The 20,062-nt window shown below is 41.6% G+C and overlaps 1 protein-coding gene across 1 annotated transcript in view; it reads left to right on the forward strand.

Moving 5' to 3' along the window:
* The window catches only part of TSPAN7 (tetraspanin 7), a 125,237-nt gene that overhangs the window by 100,971 nt on the left and 4,204 nt on the right, over positions 1–20,062 (forward strand). The window contains exons 2-6 of the mRNA XM_032756734.2: positions 1,353–1,541; positions 6,603–6,677; positions 9,459–9,554; positions 10,940–11,095; positions 16,543–16,626. Of these exons, the coding sequence (XP_032612625.1) occupies positions 1,353–1,541; positions 6,603–6,677; positions 9,459–9,554; positions 10,940–11,095; positions 16,543–16,626 (600 nt within the window). The remainder of the gene's footprint in view (positions 1–1,352; positions 1,542–6,602; positions 6,678–9,458; positions 9,555–10,939; positions 11,096–16,542; positions 16,627–20,062) is intronic.

The raw sequence follows: 20,062 nt of genomic DNA on the forward strand, positions 1-20,062 counted from the left end.
GCCGGGGTGGGGAAGTGTCACCAAACTCTAGTTGTTTTTACTGACCTCTCCCCGCATACAGGTATAGCTCACCCTTACCTTATGCAGTGAAAAGTACAGGTACCATTCTTGGTCCTGCACACACACACACAAATCTGATAATGGAGCTTGATGGTTCCAAAGTACAGAAAGCATTTTCAGAGTATAAAGGAGAGAGGTCTAAGCATCTTCACTGGCCCAGCCATTTGGTTCATGGTATAGCATATATTTGGTGGTGGTCGCAGATATTAGGAACTGTGTATTGATTGACAAGGGAAACCTTGGCAAGGTGGGTATTGATTTGTATCATGCCAATTCTCTCCAGTTTTCTCACCTTGACTCCTCACTTGAGTGAGCAAACTAGACAGGGATCCAAGGCATTTGGTACGAGACATTAGGCTCTAGAGTGGGGCCAAACTGGAGATGGTCTTTCTTGGACACCCAGGTTTCTTTCAAGCTTCATGCGGTATCAGAAGTGGTAGCAGTTACAAGGCTGTCAGTTTGAGTTGCTAAGCTATTGGTGACCTGAAAGACCAGCTTGGGAGATGGTTAGAGACATAAAGCAACCCCAGTGGCTTTAGCAGCTAAAGCTGCCAGGGCGTGTGGCCTGCAGGGGATGGGGTGTTAGGCATAGCATGCAGCCTGGAATCTATCCCATAAAGTAAAGGCCTGATTGATGCAGGGTTCTAGTTCAGACATGCTATAGGGATTTCCTTTGGACTGATCAGTGGGATTTGGCAAATCGCATTACAGCTAATTCCAGGAACTATGCAGATTCTTCTGTTGTTTTATATTGAATAAAATATTAAGACAGCACATCAATAGGGATTCAAAAATATTTGGAATATTTTGTTTTTGTGGAAATTTCTGCAATAATAGTCAAAGGGAATCACTGTGTTCCTGAAAACATTGTGCAGGATGTCCATAAAATATACTGTGTACACACATGCCGTCAAAGAGGGCAGCTGTCATTCTTCATGGGGTTATACCCAGCTTGGTGTCAGGCAGCAGCTGGGGGAAGGCTCTCAGACCTGTCGTATGTGCTTTGTAAACTGCTTTTTAAAAAAGAAGTTCTTTATTGTTGGCTTGACTTCTAATTAATACAATAATTGCATATGGGATTGTGTAAGGGGCATGTTTATTGGGGAAAAAAAACAAAGTGTCTTTATGATGATTTTAGTTAACACTCTCTGACATTTCTCGTTGCTCAGGGAATCCTACAGCAAGTACCATCTTATTCACGGAAACTTAAGTCTTCAAATTTGGCCACATTGCTCTGTGCTGATTCTCACCTCTCTTGGCAATAGCTTCACACTCTCCTCTCCCTCTTTCAGATCACTGGGGTGATCCTGCTGGCTGTTGGAGTCTGGGGCAAGCTTACTCTGGGCACCTATATCTCCCTTATTGCCGAGAACTCCACAAATGCTCCCTATGTGCTCATCGGAACTGGCACCACTATTGTTGTCTTTGGCCTGTTTGGATGCTTTGCTACATGTCGTGGTAGCCCATGGATGCTGAAATTGGTGAGTATGCCACAACATAATACTGCTTTCTCAACTATATTTTTGTAAAAATGTAAATTACATGGAGGTGAAGTGGTTCGTCTTGAGGTCACAGACAAGACCTTAACAATTTCAGTCCAGACTCTTTCCTAATCCATCCTTTAATCCCCTAGAGGTAAAAACAACCCCAAACACAGCCTGGCACGCTAAATCTAGGCCCAGTCCCTCCGGGTAGATGATGACAAAGCAGTGGCCAGTAATCGCAGTAGTACATTTGTATCCTCATGACAAGATGCCCTGTTTCTTTTCTTTTCTTTTCTTTTCTTTTCTTTTTTTGAGACGGAGTCTCACTCTGTTGCCCAGGCTGGAGTTCAGTGGCATGATCTCCACTCACTGCAAGCTCCGTCCCCTGGGTTCATGCCGTTCTCCTGCCTCAGCCTCACAAGTAGCTGGGACTACAGGCGCCCACCACCACGCCTGGCTAATTTTTTTGTATTTTTAGTAGAGACGGGGTTTCACCATGTTGGCCAGGATGGTCTTGATCTCCTGACCTCGTGATCCACCTGCCTCAGCCTCCCAAAGTGCTGGGATTACAGGCATGAGCCATCGTGCCTGGCCTCGCTCTGTTTCAGTTTTGAGCTATGTCTTAGAAGTCTCCTTAAGCATGTGATATGCAGCTTTGGTGGGCAAGGCAGCATCCTGAACATAAGCAGACTTTCACCTCCAAGTTCCTATTGGAGAAATACTTTCCACCTCCTTGAGCCTGGCCATGCATGGATGCATGTATGTGGTCTTCTCTGAACCTGTACTCCCTGTCTCAGTGCTATGAGAGTTGAGCTAAGCCAGAGCCTGCCACCCAGAGGACTTATGCAGTGTCAAGTGTTGGCTACCAGGACCAGTGCAGGGTGCATACTCTCATGGGACAGATGAAGCAGTGATGCGTCCCAGTTGATAAGGGCAGACTATTGAAAGGCTATTATTGTGATTTTTAACTTTTAGGTACAGCAGTGAACTAATTCTCTACTCACTGCTCATGTTCTTCATTGATGGGGATTCATGGTAAAGGATTTTATAGATAAAAATTAGCAAGGACCTCTCCTCAAAATAAAATTTTGTTTAAAAATATCTATTTCAGGCATCTTACTCCATGAAAGGAGAAGCAAAGATTCCATCAGGGCCAAGTTGCCTGTCCCTGTGTAGCCCCAGGTTGTAGTAACATTTAATACCATCTAGTGATATATGTGGGCGTGAAAGTGGTTCATTCCAAAGGAACCATCTTCCCAACTAGCACTGGGCAGTCAGTCTCTGTTGTCAATCTCATAGAAGTGGTGCTTGACTTCGCCACTTTCTATCCTACAGACCATACAGGAGGCTGATGCCTCAGCCACCACTGATTCTTCAGGTTGATGGGCAAGCCATAATGAGGCCCATCCTGAGGCGCTTCTGCTGCTGTCACCTGACACTCTATTCTAACACCCTGAGTCTACCTTCTAGTACTTCTCATAAACACTAGGGTTTCTTTTGGTCTAGTGCCGTGGTCCTCAACTCCGGATACATGATTAAATCACCTGGGAAGCCATTTGCAAAAACCTTTGCCAGCATCCCACCACTAGCTGGTTGAAGTAGACTCCTCAGTGGTGGTGAGGCCCTGGCATCTTATTTTCTAAAAAGCTCTCCAGAGGATTCAGTCTTGTAGCCAGTATTGAGAACCTTTTGTTTAGCACAATGAGTAGCAAGGGGAGAATTAACTTCAAAAGCAGAGAAAAAAAAAATTCTAAAAAACCATCCATTCAAACAAGAAGGGAAGTGATGTGGTGTTGAGACCTGACTGATTCCAACTAACTGTTTAAAGTCTTTAGCGGCAAGGATGTAACCTCCTTGGACCTTTGTCTCCAATTGTAACAAAATAGAATTGGACTAAATCACCAAAGTTTCTCCTGGCCCAAATACTATGACTGGAGAGGGGTGGGAGAAGTGATATTTTTATGTTCTAATTCTAAATTTGCTTGTGGGGCAGAAGTATCCCATAGCTGAGTATAATGTCATAAAATAGGATATGTGTATAAACAATGGAATAGTTAGTTCTGGTCTCTTCTGGAGGTGGCTTCACACCACACTACCATTTTCTTCTCCTAACACAAGTTCACTGGCAGGTGAGCATTTTAGGAAGTAGAGAAGTTTTTTGGTTTGGAGCTTAATTTAGGTCTTTAAAAATATCTTTTAGATCAAATTTTAGATTCTACATATGTGTAAGATCAGGCAGTTATTAGTCGTTTCTTTCCCTGCCCTATTTCACTTAATCCTCTAGATTCATTCACGTTGTCACAAGTGACAGGATTTCATTCTTGTTTATGGCCAAATAGTAATCCATTGTGTATAGACACATTGTGTCCAGTGTGTATGGATACTTAGGTTGGCTATTGTCAGTAGTGCTGCAGTATACATGGGGGCGTGGCTATCTCCTCAACATACTGACTTCGTTTCCTTTGGGTATACACCCCGCAGTAGGATTGCTGAATCATATGGTAGTTCTACTTTTAATTTTTTGAGGAACCTCTACTCTGTTATCCATAGTGGTTGTACTAATTTACATTCCAATCAGCAGTGTATAAGAGTTCCCCCTTTTCCACATCCTCATCAGCATTTATTATTTTTTTGTCTAGAGACAGGGGAGGGAGGAGCAGAGGTTGGCCAATGGGTGCAAAGTCACAGCTAGATAGGAGGAATTATCTGGTGTTTTATTGCATAGTAGGGTGACTATAATTAATGTATTATATATTTAGCAATAGCTAGAAGAGAGGATTTAGAATGTTCCCACCACGAAGAAGTATTTTAGGTAATGGATATGCTAACTACTCTGATTTGATCATTACACAGAGTATGCATGTATCAAAACATCATACTGTACCCCATAAATATATAGAATTATTATATGTTTGTTAAAAACAATAAAATTTTTAAAATATGATTTAGTCCTTTTATGTGATAGAGGCTATACTGGGTGCATATGACATTTTATTTTTCTCCTCACTACCACCATGCAGTGTAGGTTATATTTTCATGTAATGTGATAGGAACTTGGGGGTTTAGATAACCCGCCCAAATTCACACAGCTAATGTATGGAAGGCTGGGATTTGAACCCTTGTATGTTTCCTTCCAAAGCTAGGATTATTTCAACTCCAATGTTTACATTTGGGAAAAAAGCTCTAACCCCTACCAACCTGTATTTAGTACAAGCTCTTCCCAATAGGTTTTTGGCAAACGCCTTCTGTAGGTAAAACGGCCACTCTCTGAAAGCTCCTAGAGGCAGGAAACTTGCCAGACACAGAAAACTGCTGATTCGGCTGATGAGAGCGGAAGTCACTTGATTAACTGTCAGTCTAGAATTTTGCAGTCCTTATATAACCTCATTAATTGCAAAACAACTGAAAATAACTATGTCTACTTTATGGAAGCCCAGAGAGGCTGCCTCTTTTCTAAGAGGTAGGTCATAACAAGATAGGATTCAAACCTAGGAGGACTTCTGACTACAGAGATAAATGCCCTTTCTTCCACCTGCCTGCTAACAGTTATTTTCCCACCCAACTTTCTGGAAGAGTCTAGGCTTATCCCATCAGCAAAATGGGAGAGTCTCACATCAAACTCTGCTTTGAATTGCATTTTGTATGAAGTTGGGAAAGAAGTCATGTACATGGGGCATTCTCATAACTACATGTTTAGTATTTGAGTGGCTGTGCTTTCTAGAGAATTTTGTTAATATTTAGAAAGAAATTGATATTTTAAGCCAATATTTCCTTTTTCGATATATGTGCCACTAGATGAGAAAAAAAATTTATGACTCAGCATACATATGTATACTTTATAAGACATATGTATACTTTACAGGTAAGTAATGTGGCCACATGCAATCTATCCAAATTCCACAGCATCGTTTAGGGCCATTGCAAATGGTCAAAACCATTATATTTCATTTTGAGATAAGAAGCAGATTGTAAGACATGTGCCTTGTAGGTAAGGAATCAATTCTTGTTTTTATCTGCCTTTCAAAGTTATCCTTAATGTTTCGTAAATACCATGTACTACCCTTGAATTTAGACATGCTTGCATGTGCATGCACATGCAAAAAACTTGAGAAGTATCAGCAGCATGAGATGAAAAGCACTAAAGACGTTAGATGCTTGCAAATGTCATTAGTAGTATAGCGTATTTACTTTTTGAAAGACTATAAACTCCATGCAGCATCCCGAGCAAGAAAGGCAGGCAACTCCACAGGAAAGCTGCAGTGGCTACTGTGTCCAGTGATGACCACCCATCTGAAGAGGAACATCATCTTGCACACGTTTGGCTTCTTGGGCCCAGATGGGAGGGATACAATTCCAAATGAAGCAGTTTTGTAACTGTTTCATCTGAGATGTGGTTGAGACTACTGGAGGCGTTTGCCCAGGCAGCAAGTTCTCATCCTGGCTGTGTTCACACATATGATGGGCTAGCGTTAGAGAAAAGACATTGGGCTGGTTCTTATTTCTTCTGAAAGCAGCACCAATGCCAGTGAGTGGAAGTTAGAAGTAGGCAGACTTGTGGCCAAAGGGAAAGGAAGTCTTTCCAACAACTGGAACAGTTTCAAAATGGAATGGGCCGCAGGGAATTGGCTTGCAGACCATCGTGAGGAAGGTGGTAAAAAAGGACCCCCAGACAGGGCACAATGTGTCCCGTGACCTTCAGAGCAGTTTGGTTTTTTTCTAGCTCAAAGATTCCAGTGTAACAAATAGTGGATACCTTAGTTATGAAAGTTTGTTCCAGATTTCTCCAGGTGAGCCAAGCTGATAGGCACAATGCCGGTCTCTCAGTGAATTCTTCCCAGCCTGTGTACTCCAAAATACATATGCATATTAAACACACATTCCTAGATTGAGGCTTATGTGGGTAAATTTAGAGAAGAATGTTTTAGATTTTTTTCTAAACTTTGTCTAGGGAGTGTGAGGACTTGTCTAATTCCCACTGATTGAAAGTAACCTACCCTGAAGAAGCCCTCTTCTTAATCCTGATGTATCTGACTTTGTCTTTGTGTGCTTAATTTTCAGTATGCCATGTTTCTGTCCCTGGTGTTCCTGGCTGAGCTCGTAGCTGGCATTTCAGGGTTTGTGTTTCGTCATGAGGTGAGTATACACAAGATGCAGAACTCAGTTAAGGGGTGTTTGGGAGGAGGATTCTTGAAACCTCTTGAAATGTGTAAAGGGTACATATAGGCTAGCTGGTTTCCTCAGTGGTGTTGTTGTTTTCCAAAGATCATGTCATATGACCTGAAATTTTCAAGAAATTCTAAATGTGGGAATTCCACCAAGCTTGAAACCTTCATTGTTGATCTTCACTGTTTCTCTGTGTAGCCATTGCATAAAATGATTCTCTCCCGTTATAAAGCAGTGACCTTCAATATGGATTACATACTCCTTAAAAATAGCTGCTTCAGGCTGGGCATGGTGGCTCATATCTGCAATACCAGAGCTTTGCAAGGCCTGGGGCAGGAGGATCTCTTGAGGCCAGAAGTTCAAGAGCAGCCTGGGCAACATAGTGAGAACCCCATCTCTAAAAAAATAAAAAAATAAATTAGCTGGGTGTGGTGGCTTGCCTCTGTAGTCCCAGCTACTTAGGAGGCTGAGGAGGGAGGATCGCTTGAGCTTGGGAGGTCGAGGCTGCAGTGAGCTAATATCACACCGCTGTACTCCAGCCTGGGCAAGAGAGTGAGATCCTGTCTCTATTTTTTGTTTTTAAATAGCTGCTTCAGTAAGGCACAAGTGTGTATCTGTATAACAAGATTTCTAAGACTATAAAGGCAAGCCAAACTAATTGTCTTGCTCTCTCAAAATTTTATCATTGACTCCATAAATAATAGTAAAGCCAGAAGTAGACACACATGTGTTAAAAAGAAAAAGAAAAAAAACAAGATACAGGTGGAAAACAGAGAGTGTTACTGTGGGTCTCGAAAGTCTGGCATCATCTGTTCCCAGGCCCTGTGTTTTTTTTTTTTTTAATTTTTAAAAAATTTTTTCATTAACCCATCTTGCTGCACACTTAAAGATCCCACTATTGTGCTTGGCCAAGTTCAGTTCCCCCTGAGCTTGCCTGTATGCTCTCTGCTCCCCTACTGCCTTGTTTTTCCCCTTTACCAAAGACAGTATCCCAGATGCCAAAGCTGACTCCCAGAACCCAGTTTGTATGGGTGCTGCATTTGGAATTAGAACCCCATTCATAGTCTCTAGTGAAGTGAGACCTGATGAAGTTTCGGCCTCAACAGCACTAATTAGTGCCCCTCGTGCATGTATGAACACCAGGAGCAGCCTGGCTTGTTCCTACCTGAGCCTCTTGTTTGTTGCTGGGAGTGTGCTCTGTGGAGGGGTTTTTCTCTTAATGGTGCCTGCTGCCTAGGGCCTGGAAATCCTCCTGTACCTAATCTCTTTTGCCTGAAACCCTGAGGGCTGTTGTGGGAGGAAGGTACAATGCCACTCTGACCACCAGCGCTGGTCTTGAGTTTGGCTAGTCAAACTCACATGATGACAATAGGTCTCATCAGTGCCATTTAACAAAAGCAGAAAGGTATAACAAAGGAAGCACAGCTTGCCTGCTAGGCAGTAGTGGGCTTGTTTCTCCACCATGACTCCACAAAATAGTCTAGCGCCTTTTCTGTGTATAGTCCCCCATCCTAAGAGACAGCTTAAGTGTAGTGAAATGAGATGACACAGCTGGGTGTGGTAGCCACCTTAGCTTAGAAGCTGCATGTAACTGGTGTCTCTATCTCTTGTAACTGTCCCATGGACATAGTTTACAGCATTTTAGCAAAGAATATGCCTGGTTAGGAGAGTCACCATACTTAGCCCTAAGCTTCCCACCAAGTAGTTATTGTCATTTGCTGTCCTCCCAATCTGGAGGCATTTTACCAACTGGGGGTCAGTTTTATCACAAACTCAGTGGCCTGATAACACATTCGACATTCCACCTTCATCAGGTTTCCAGGGAAACAGAGCTTGAAAGTTACCCCAAAGTCAAATGTGTTAACAGAAAAGGTTTTGTTAACCTTTTTTTTTTTTTTTGAGACAGAGCCTTGCTCTGTTGCCAAGGCTGCAGTGCTGTGGCACAGTCTCTGCTCACTGCAACCTCTGCCTCCTGGGTTCAAGCGATTCTCCTGACTCAAGCCACCCAAGTAGCTGAGATTACTGGCGTCTGCCACCATGCCTGACTAATTTTTTTTTTGTATTTTTAGTAGAGACGGGGTTTTGCCATCCTGGCCAGGCTGGTTTTGAACAGGCTGGTCTTGAACTCCTGACCTCAAGTTATCTGCCCGTGTCGGCCTCCCAAACTGCTGGGATTACAGGTGTGAGCCACTGCACCCGGCCGACCTTTTTAAGTTCTTGTCCTTTATCCTCTTTTTTAAAAAAATTTGCCTCAATCAAGACAGGTAAGTGAAAGTTGGTTTTGCCTCACTCGTATGGTAAAACGGGGATCAGTTTTTGACCAAAACATCAGTCATCCTGTCCACCCAAGTGGTTTGTCTTTTATGAGCCTCCTGTGTAAGGGCAGAGAAAGTTATAGAAAGATGGGCATTCATCAATTCAAAGAAAATAAGTAGAAAGCTCATGCCTGAGGTTTGGCAGCTCACCATCACAGCCCTTTCAGAAATGGACAGGCCCCTCCAGTAGGTCATTCAGCAGGTCAGGCTTTCTCTGGATTGAGGCTGAAGGGAACAATTTTTTAAATTCTGGAGCTTAAAAACCCCCTGGTGAATTTTCTGAGCTTTTCCATCTCAGAAAATGGGGCATTGCCTCCCTGGCCTACATTTATACAGAGACTTTCAGAAGAGGCTCTGTTAGGGTAGAAGTTGGTAAGAATTGGAGTCAGTTTGGGCTGTGGTGGACTGCAATCACATCCCTCCTTGTCTTCCATAGATCAAGGACACCTTCCTGAGGACTTACACGGACGCTATGCAGAATTACAATGGCAATGATGAGAGGAGCCGGGCAGTGGACCATGTGCAGCGCAGCGTAAGTTCCAGAGGAGATGGGGGTGTGAACTAACTATGAGGTCTAGGCTTAGACTTATGGGCTGCCTGTAGGTTGGCCCAGTAGTTGCTATTCGTTCCCGTTCTTCAACTCTTAGTCCAGTTCCATTGCCAAGAGTTGACACCCAGTCCTTGTCCAGGCTCCAGTTATTCAGGTAATTAGTGTCAAGGAGGACCACTCCCTTGAGTGTGCCTTGTATGAGTAAGGGTTGCAAGTATGCCAAGGACAGCTCATTTGCTCTTCAGATCTGAACCCTTGGCAAGGAGTTAGGCAGTGAGTGTGTGACAACCTTGCTTAGAGTTGGCTCCCGCAGGCTGGCTTTCTGGAATGGATGTCTTCAGGCTGGGTGGAGAGCTCAGGCGAGCTGCATTCACTGGCTGGGGCAGTGGAGTGGGCATAGAGTGGATCTAGAAGAAACTGAGGATCTGTTAGGTATGTGAAGGGGGTGAGCTGCCTGATGCTTTTCGGAGGATATGAGGGAAATAGAAGAGAGATTTCCTGTCAGGGTGGCAAGCGCTGGCACTCAAGCATAACTGCCCATCAGGAATCACTAAGGAGGCTTTTGCTTTGGTTTTTCTTGGTTTTGTTTACTTCAGAAGCAGTCTTTTTTCTAATTTATTTTGATAAAAGTTCCAACATATACAGAAAAGTCTCAGGAATACTACAAGGAACTGTATACTCAGATTTACCAATTAATTATATTTTTGCCCCATTTGCTTTAATAGTCTTTATACTGGGGTTGGCAAACTTCTTCTGTAAAGGATCAAATAGTAAATATTTTAGGCTTTGAGGGCCATACACTCTGTCACAACTACTCATCTCTGCCACTGTAGCACAAAAGCAGCCACAGACAGTATGTGAACACATAGTTGTGGCTATGTCCCAGTAAAACTTTATTTACAAAAACAGGTAGCTCCTGGGCTATAGATTACCAACTTTGGCTCTCCCTTTCTGTATGTGCATCTTTTTTTTAAGGAACTATTTACTTATTAGTAGATATCCCAGTGGAGAGTTTTTTGAAACCGTATTTGCCTCAATTCACCAATCAATAGTCCTGATTTAGTGGATGAATACATCTATATCAATGTAGGTGATTGTGAGTTGGACACAGACGCACTGCTTTGCTTTGTGGAGGTGATAAGAAAGCCAATGTGATATATAATCTAGGACTTCCTTCTTGGAGATCAAACAAGCATCAATATGGGTATAATTGTTATTGGAGCTTCCATTCATCTTGACTCACCAAAGCTGCACATGTTGTCTTAGGGCTTTGGCCTGTGTTTCTCTTGTAAAAGTTACAAGGCAGTGATTGAGGAGACCACATTTGATCTGCCATTTTTTGATTCTTTTCCTTTCCCTGTTAATAGCTGAGCTGCTGTGGCGTGCAGAACTACACCAACTGGAGCACCAGCCCCTACTTCCTGGAGCATGGCATCCCCCCCAGCTGCTGCATGAACGAAACTGATTGTAATCCCCAGGATCTACACAATCTGACTGTGGCCGCCACCAAAGTTAACCAGAAGGTACCTGCTTTCTCCCAGCCCAGATGGGACCAGCGGTGAATGTTTGGGAGGGCTTTTTTGTTTCTGTGAAATTATGACAAATAGATTTGAAAGAGTAGTCCAGGGAAAGAGAATCTTACTTTGTGGTTCCTTGATTGCCTGGGAGAGGCACTTGAGGCTGCTCACTTCTAAAAGAGAAAGCTGTGACTCAGATCAGCCTTGTCTTTCTCTCCCACGGCAAAGATCTACAAGGCATAGTTAGGAAGGTTTAGCAAGCAGTTCCTGTTAACCCTGATGCTTATGTCAGACAGCGAGTGTTGGCTTTCTTCTTTTGGGGTGTCCGTCTTCTGCTTAATATACCATCTAAACATGAAATTGTTTGCAGTTGGGTGTCAGTCTTTGGCAGCAAGAGGGGAGTAGAGTTGACAGACAGCATCTGCTTCTGCTAGGAGGGTGGCCTTTATTTTAGGGAGTTTACTGCCATAGGAAAAGAAATCAGCAACTCCGATTTAACTCACTGTCAACCTCCCGACTCCCAAAGAAATTAGAGAGGGGAAAAAAGAGGACTAAATGAAATTTAAAAGTTAGTACATAGTGAAAATGAGGGAAATGAAGTTTTAATAGTCAGAGAAGAGGAAAATCAATTCTGCATTCCACTTTACAGAGAATACGATGAAGACATGATATAACTGCATGTGAAGATTATCTACATTCTTAAATGTTTAGAGAAATACCATATATAAAATATATTTTGGTAAACAAAAGGGAGGAAAAAACCTACTATTGTGTTTACTTCCTGTTATTCAGTCAAGGGGTAAATCTTTTCTTGCTAAGGTAAAATTCTGTTCGTATGATGCCTTCAAAATTCTATGTGATCTGGACCAGCTACTGAATAATTCAGAGAAAAAAGATAGTTCAGTAAGATTCAGTACTGACAGCTTCTTGTCTAAGTTAAAAGGACATCTGTTTCTATTTGAATCTTCTTATGAACCCAAACATTGAGGCTTCCTTCATCTCTTATTAGTTAATAAGGTAACTTCTGGCTTCTTCATGGACATCCCCACTGAGTACCCATATGTGTCATTATGCTTCCATTTTATGAAGTGCTAAGCATACCTGGCATGTGGTAGACACTCCAATTTATGGAAGGCAAGAAGTGCTCCATGGCAGTGAGATATTTGATATAACAGAGCTTCAGAAGGTTGTTCATGAAAGCAGTACCCAAGTCTTTTTTTTCCCCCACTCAAGCTTCCTCTTCTTTTGTGAAAATTGAGGATCCAGAAGTCAGGAGCACAGGGTCTAGTGTCAGGCTCCAGTAGAAATTCTGACTGAGCCACTTGTTGGTTATGTGATCTCAGTCAAGTTACTTAACCTTTCTCAGTCTCGCTTTTCTTGTCTGTAAAATGGGGATAGTAATAGTACATACTCCTTGTGCTTGATTTGAAGATTTGATGAGATAAAGTGTCAAAAGCACAGTGCCTGGCACAGATTATGACACAGATGTGATACATGTTAACTGTAATATAAATGATGACGGTGAAATTTGTCTTCTATATCACATGGAGTCTTTTATTAAAAATGATGCAGCAGTTTCTTACAGGGAGGATCTTTTGTTAGTATGTAAAAACAAATTTGGAGACGTATCTTATAGTGCATCTATAATCCTTACAATTATTTCCAGAAAGAGAGATGGGGTCACATTTTTTCATTTCATTGATAAACCTGCACATTGACCTCACTTTCCACCTTCCCGCTATAATCCAACTTTATATTTTCCTGGCCACCTCAAATACTTAAAGATCTGCTTAACTTCTCTCTTACTTACCTTATAGCCTCCAACCTGGCTCCCTCAGGGGAGAAAAAGTGAATGAAAACTAAAATTTGTCTACCAAGTTTCCTTAGACATTCTTATTTAATGCCCACCTGAACTTATGAGACAAATTACTTTTCCTTACTCAATGTCAGACACCTAATCTATACAAGGTGGAAGATTGGAATGGGGTAATAGTAGATGCTCATAAATGTTACTCCTCCTCCCAGTGACTCCCTCCCCTAGGAAGCTTAACTACTGCCACATTCTAGTTATATGGAATCCTGTGACTTAGAACAAGTGGATCATCCCTGTAGATCCTGTGGTGTCTTGGGCCCTGTACTCTGATAGCACAGAAAGATGATTCTTGGCTCTTACCAGGACGCTTGAGAAACCTGTCTTGTACAGATAACTGGGAGAGAACAGGAGGAAAGTATGAACAGTTAAATAGGATATTTATTGTTTGGATTTGGGGACAGGTTTTATTTTGATTTTGCTAGCAGGATGATGAAATGTCTGCACGTTCAGTTGGCTAATAGCATTGGCTGAAATCCTACTTCATAGGAATTCTTTGACAGTTCGTAAGGGCAAGAGGAACATCGTTATTCTGCTTGGCAGCTACAGAGATACCTCTTCCCATAACCTGTCTGGAACTAGCTTTCTACTTCTAGTAGTTAAAGTCGGTCACTTGCAGATGTTTTCCATTGGTGACTATTGATTTAGACATGCTGAGAGGGCGAGCAAATGAACTGTTCTGAGTGTTTCCTAGGATACTTAGCAGGTCTGTGTAGATTTATCTCACACCTGACAACCAACTTTCATATTAGGAAATTGAGAGAGATTGTTGTGAGTAGATAAGATCATAGTTTAGGGGAAAATTTAAGGTTGAATGCAAACATGACCTGTGGTTGTAGTATTAAATCAGCTCTTGCAGTATGCGGATCTGTGCTGAGACCTGGAAAATGAACTTTGGGGTTCATGCAGTAAATAACAGAAAAATCCAGAGATGGAAAACATTTATTTTGACATTGGTCTCTTATTGTTTAAAAACAAACAAACAAAAAACTAAGTTACTTATATCTTCTCATTTTAATTAATCCTATTACTGATATGATTCATTAACTTGCTTTCTTATTTGGAGTAAAAAATAATGAGAAAACATTTCTTATAGAAGAGTGCTTCTCACCTTTCAATGGGCATGTGAAGCATCTGGAGATCTGGTTAAAATTCATTAAAAATATGTCAAAAGGAATAACCCATGGATTTGGCAGATTCTGATTCAGTAGGTCTGGGGTGGAGCCTCCAATTCTGCATTTCTAACAAGCTCCTAGGTGAAGAAATACTGCTCATTCAAGATCCATACATTGAGGAGCAAGGTTTAGAGAGAACTATTTCGGCTCAGTTGTACTAATGCCAGGCAGCTATTTCCTTTTTCTGGTTTCTCCTACTGGTTGGTGTGGCCTTACCAAAAATGATGTGACCAAGTCTAAAATCTTCTAGAATGGAGTAGAAATCATACTTGAGAAAATATATTCAGCTTAAGTATAGAATTGAAGTGCACAGAAAAAAATCTATGCCAAACTATTTTGCAGAATAAGAAAATAACTCACTTTGCTTCTCCCTGGGTTGTATTATCAGGTTTGTGTTTCCAAACTTTGAGCTTACATAACACTGGTGCTGATCTGGACCTCATTCTTTAGCCCCATCATCAATGCAGGGAGAAGATACAGTAATGATGGCCAGCCTGGCAAACTGCTGTCTTAGCTGCTACCTTTTGGGAAAGTGTTAGAATATCCACATCTCTTCTCATTTTGTCTTCTTTCTAACCCAAATTCTTCTCTCTTCTACTACTTTTTGAAAAATAGTGTGAGGCTGGGCACGGTGGCTCATGCCTGTAATCCCAGCACTTTGGGAAGCCGAAGTGGGTGGATCACCTGAGGTCAGGAGTTTGAGACCAACCTGGCCAACATGGTGAAACCCCATGTGTACTAAAAATACAAAAAGTAGCCAGGCATGGTGGCACACACCTGTAATCCCAGCTACTCGGGAGGCTGAGGCAGGAGAATCGCTTGATCCCTGGAGGCAGAGGTTGCAGTGAGCTGAGATCACGCCACTGTACTACAGCCTGGGTGACAGAGTAAGACTCTGTCTCAAAAAAAAAAAAAGAAAGAAAAGAAAAGAAACAATGAAAAAAAATTGTGTGATATGTAGTCTCACTAGTAAAAGTGAAATCAGTAAGCTTCTACTATGGGGAATCAAATTTCAAAACTCCCCATGAGTGATAATGTATTTCCTTTCCCACTCCTACCCTGGCCTTCAAATGTGCATCAGATAACTAAGGAGTATAGTCTGTCAATTGCATTGAAAACATGTGTCACACAAAGGGAACAACACACACTGGGGCCTGTAGGAGGGTAGAGGGTGGAAGGAGGAAGAAGATCAGGAAAAAAACTATGGGTACTAGCCTTAATACTTGGGTGACAAAGTTATCTGTACAACAAACCCCCACGACACAAGTTTACCTATATAACAAACTTGCGCATGTACCCCTGAGCTTAAATAACAAAAGAAAACATGTCTCAAAGCACTACTGGTAAGTTAATGCACTATTTTTTTTTCCCTGCACGCAGACTACAAATGTATATAGATACCACTTAATAGAAGACACAGAATTGGCAGAATTTTTTACAAGCTATAGGAAATGTTAAATTGTTAAATTTGAACTTAAAAAAGGGGAAACATGGTTGGGTTTTTTTGTTGTTGTTCTTCAAATGTTATTAAAACTTAGTGTGCCATTCTTGATAAACAAGAACCAGCTTTAATCTGTTTATTAAATTAATGTCTTTATTTTTCACAGACTTTATACATTTTAGTTGAAGCCCTTTTCCAGAAAACTGGAAAAAGACCATGTCTTCCTAGCTGAATAAGTCAGTTCAGGACTCTAGGTTGATTTGGCCAGCTTCAAATAAATATACTTACAAATTCTCTCTCTCTCTCTCTCTCTCTCACTCTCTCTTTCTCTCTCTCTCTGTCTCTCTCTCTCTCTGGAAAAATGACCCTAGAACATAGGTTTTCCCTATTTAAAAAATCCTAATGGTCTCATTAGGAAGAATCCTAAAACTCCATAAAGTTGGCAGATATTCAAACACTTCCCTCTAGCCAGATGATTTCGGTTTGATTATTCAAGATTTCGTCATTCATTGTCAAAATGCTAGTAACTATGTTTATGATCCTGAGATTTCCTGTTCAAGGATGCGGAATGTCTTTTCAAGTCTACTTCTTTGTCTCTATAGTGTTTGCTTCATAGATCTTACAGATTTCTTGCTAAATTTAATCCTACTACAGAAATATTTGTCAGTGAAATTGTGTCTAAGATTGGCTTTAAATGGGATGGGAGTTGGGGAGGTTCCAATGAAGCAAGATTGACCGAATGTTAATTTGTGATGTTAGGGTCATGTGTCTGTGTATTTTTGTGTATGTTTGAAACCTTTTCTTATTGTTTTAAGTTTGAAAAGAATGCTAATAAATCCCTAGGGTGAGTTGCAATTGTATTTGCTGAATTAAGGTTGAAGTCTATGTTGGGAGTGTTTTGAGTACACATAGCCCGGCTTGGCCTGAGTGAAAACATGTCTCTAAGACAGTGTCTTTCTCTTTCCAGGGTTGTTATGATCTGGTAACTAGTTTCATGGAGACTAACATGGGAATCATCGCTGGAGTGGCGTTTGGAATTGCATTCTCCCAGGTAGCCTACATAATTGTGCAGAACGTGGTCTAACCTTTCCTCTGCCTCCCTCCCTGGCCTCCAGATTCTCTGCCTGCCTTCCTGTGCTTTGGGAAAAGCTGATAGATGGGGTCAAAGCTCCTTGCTCATTAGTCCTCAGGTGATCTGTTTATTGATTTTTCTTTTTCAACTCAAATGAAGTTTTGTCATCAAGGGAATATCAGTTACAGTTAAACTAATGACTAGCTCCAGAAAAACAACTGGCTACTTCTGTAGGTCAAATGGAGGTTAACTGAATAACGTGCTGGCATAATTGGATCATAAACAACTCAAAACATCAAATGGCTGATCTGGATTTGGGGGAAGCTTTTTTCCTGATTGACCTGACCCTTTTTTGCTCTCTCTTAGTTCCTATGTATTACGGATGAGATCTCTCCCTTTAAAGAAAGCCTAAATTTAGCAAACTTCAACTTGTGATCATTATTTTAATCTCTAAGTTTGGCTATTTGTAACAGGTTTGACTATTCTTATGTGGTTTCTTAAGAGGAAATCAAATTTTGTGTATTAAATTTTATATCCCTTTATCTGTACCTACCCTCAAAAAAACAATGGGAGAAGTACTATGCCAATTAAGTAAACCACACACACTGGAGGATGGAATAAGATTAAGCTAAATCTAAAATGTAGCCCACGTCCACCAGGCAGGGCATGGTCCCACAGGCTTCTGATCTCTCAGACAAATGATACATCCTTGCTATACTGTTGCTTTGGGTAGAAGAATCAACATGTATAGTTAACAAGCAAGAGCAAACTTTATGTTTAACTCAGACTTTGTTCAGACCAACAGATCGTTTTTCAAACAAAGCTCGATTAATGTCTGAGTAATGTCTCCACAGCTCTCATTTATTTTTATTTTTTTATTTCTTTTTATTTAGGACCTGGTGTCTACAAGAAACCACAACTCTAATTTCTACACAGGCTATCTCAGACTCTAATTACTTTTTCCCTACCCATCTGTATCTCTGGCCCTCCTGCTTAGCAATGCTGATGCACTTTAATTTTATTCCAGTTTGTTCCTAAAACTTTCTAATTGAAATGTGGAATATACAGAAAGGTGCATAAATTATGTTTACAGCTTAATAAGTTACCACAAAATGAACATAGCTGTGTAACCCTCACTTAGATTAAGGAATAGAACTTTAGCCTAATGGTTTGTTTTTTACTAGACAGCCTTAGAGAAGCAGAAGAGCTTTTCTTCCTAAGCAGTTACAAAACCTGTGAGACATTTTATCTCACAAGAGCATGTGGGCTCAGCCAACACAAGTGTGTTTCTTGTTACAATTTCAAAACTATCTTTTACCATGCTTTGTTATTTTTTGTTTTTGTTTTGCAGCTCATGAAGTGAATTAAACCCTCAGCACTCCAACACATAGATAAACCAGAGTGGGGTCACAAACAATGCAAATTAACTCAGTCTCCAGAGATATTTGAAAAGTAATTGCTACTCTGAAATTTCTTCTAGTTGCTATAATATTTCAGTAATAATACTCAGCAACATCACTCTAATGACTGAGGGACATTTTAGAGGATCCCCAAACCCTGGTGACTGATGCAAATGTGCAAGATGCACTTGACAGCCTTGAACGTCCTGTTTACTTAACACATGTATGTGTAGCATCATATTGTTAACATCAAAAGGGCAGTCTTGTGTTTGGCATTTGAGGAGACCTGTCCCATTGGAGGAAAAAAAAATATTGCTGAAGTCTGCCCTAATAGCTATCCTAGAACCATAAAGGGACATTATGCTGATACTGTACATTAGGAGAAGAGAGCCTCAAAGAACCTGGAATCTCATGAATGAAACACCTTATCATCCAAGAATATTCCCATGTGGCCATGAGCATGAGTGTGTGTGTGGTATTAGGAGGATCCTATTTTCATTAATGAGATGAATCAAATCAAATGAATCTTTCTCCAAGTAATGAACCTGATTAATACCTCTCTTCCACTCTTCTCTCACACATCCCAATGAAGAAATGTATGATTAGACAAATAATTATCTGGCCTGATTAATCTCTCTGTGCTACCTTAAAGAAATCTGTGATTTGTGAATTGTCAAATATGCACTCTGACCCTCTAGGCCAGTAAAAGAGGGGCTTTGGCCTTAGGGAACCCCAACTCTGAAACTCTCTGCAGTGAGTTTAGGTCTCATCAAGGTACCACATTGTTGTTGGGGTGATAAAACACAAAGCCCAGTGGCATCATACCATGGTGCCCGTACTGCTCACCCGTGTGGCCAGGCAGGTCCAGCAGGGCAGAGACTTGAGACCTGCTCCCAGGTTCAGGCAGGGAGAGGAATGGCTATGGCTGGCATTTGCCAGCCAGATGCACCAGGAACTGCAGCTATTGATGGTGCCATCAGCCTCAGGGGTCCTGAAAGCTGAAGTTGGCTTCCAGACGTCCATAGATACAGGGCATCCCTGGGACAATGGTGGCCACTTACCAGATGCCTGTTCACAAAGAACCAGCCCTACTGATTCTGGTCAGTGACCTGGAACCAGACCTTTGGCTACATATGTTCAGAAATTTTAAAGCCAATGTCATAGTAAAATTTAGCAAATGTTGGCTGATATTGATGAACCAGTTGTGTTGGCCTACGCCTTAGCCTTCCTATAATAAAGAAGGCTCTACTAAATAGAGGCCACAGAGAGGACAAAGTGGGTAGGAAAGGACAGAGCTCGCTCTCTCTCTCCCTCCCTCCCACTTTTGCTCTCTGGCCCTCGACCTTTTTCTTGCCCTTTGCTTTGCTTGCTCTTGTGACCTCCATGCTATCATCTGTTGGAAGAAACTGGCCATGCACATCTATTGTCTCAAAGATTAAAGGTGGTATAAAGTATTAGGAAAACTAAGCTGGGTCTAGCCTTTTAATAGACTGGACAAGAACTTTGTCCCCTGTTAGCTAACTTAGCTAATTGAAAGCTCTTGAGTGCTGTTTTTGAACAGCAGCAGGGTTGTGTCAAGCATTAAACACTTCTCTCTACAAACTTCCATTACCTTTGCCCTCTCAAGGTAAACCTTATTTGTCTGGACTTGATGGGCAGGGTCTGCTGCCCTATAAATTTATGGCAGAAGGTTGAGTGTGTTTAGTAGGGTACCTCTTCACTGCATCTTTGGCAACTGCTCTTTCACTCGAGGGCTTGTGGGGAGAGTGAGAGATGGAGCACGCACACATATCACCCCTGTCCTATCCCCACCTCCAAAATGGCCTGGAAGACAAGAGCCATGGGATGTCTGGGCATGGACATGTTTATTGTTCAATTTGTGACATTGTGTATATGTACATATGCATGTGTGTCTGTGGTGGGGTGGTGGGGTGTCCTCTGGGCTTCTGTATTTAGTACTTCTGTGTCTAAAGTAAATAGACCCAGGGCTTTGCTAGACTTGGAACCTGTTAGGC

This window comes from Hylobates moloch, unplaced genomic scaffold, assembly GCF_009828535.3.
Source record: "Hylobates moloch isolate HMO894 unplaced genomic scaffold, HMol_V3 SCAFFOLD_7, whole genome shotgun sequence".
NCBI classification, from domain to species: domain Eukaryota; kingdom Metazoa; phylum Chordata; class Mammalia; order Primates; family Hylobatidae; genus Hylobates; species Hylobates moloch.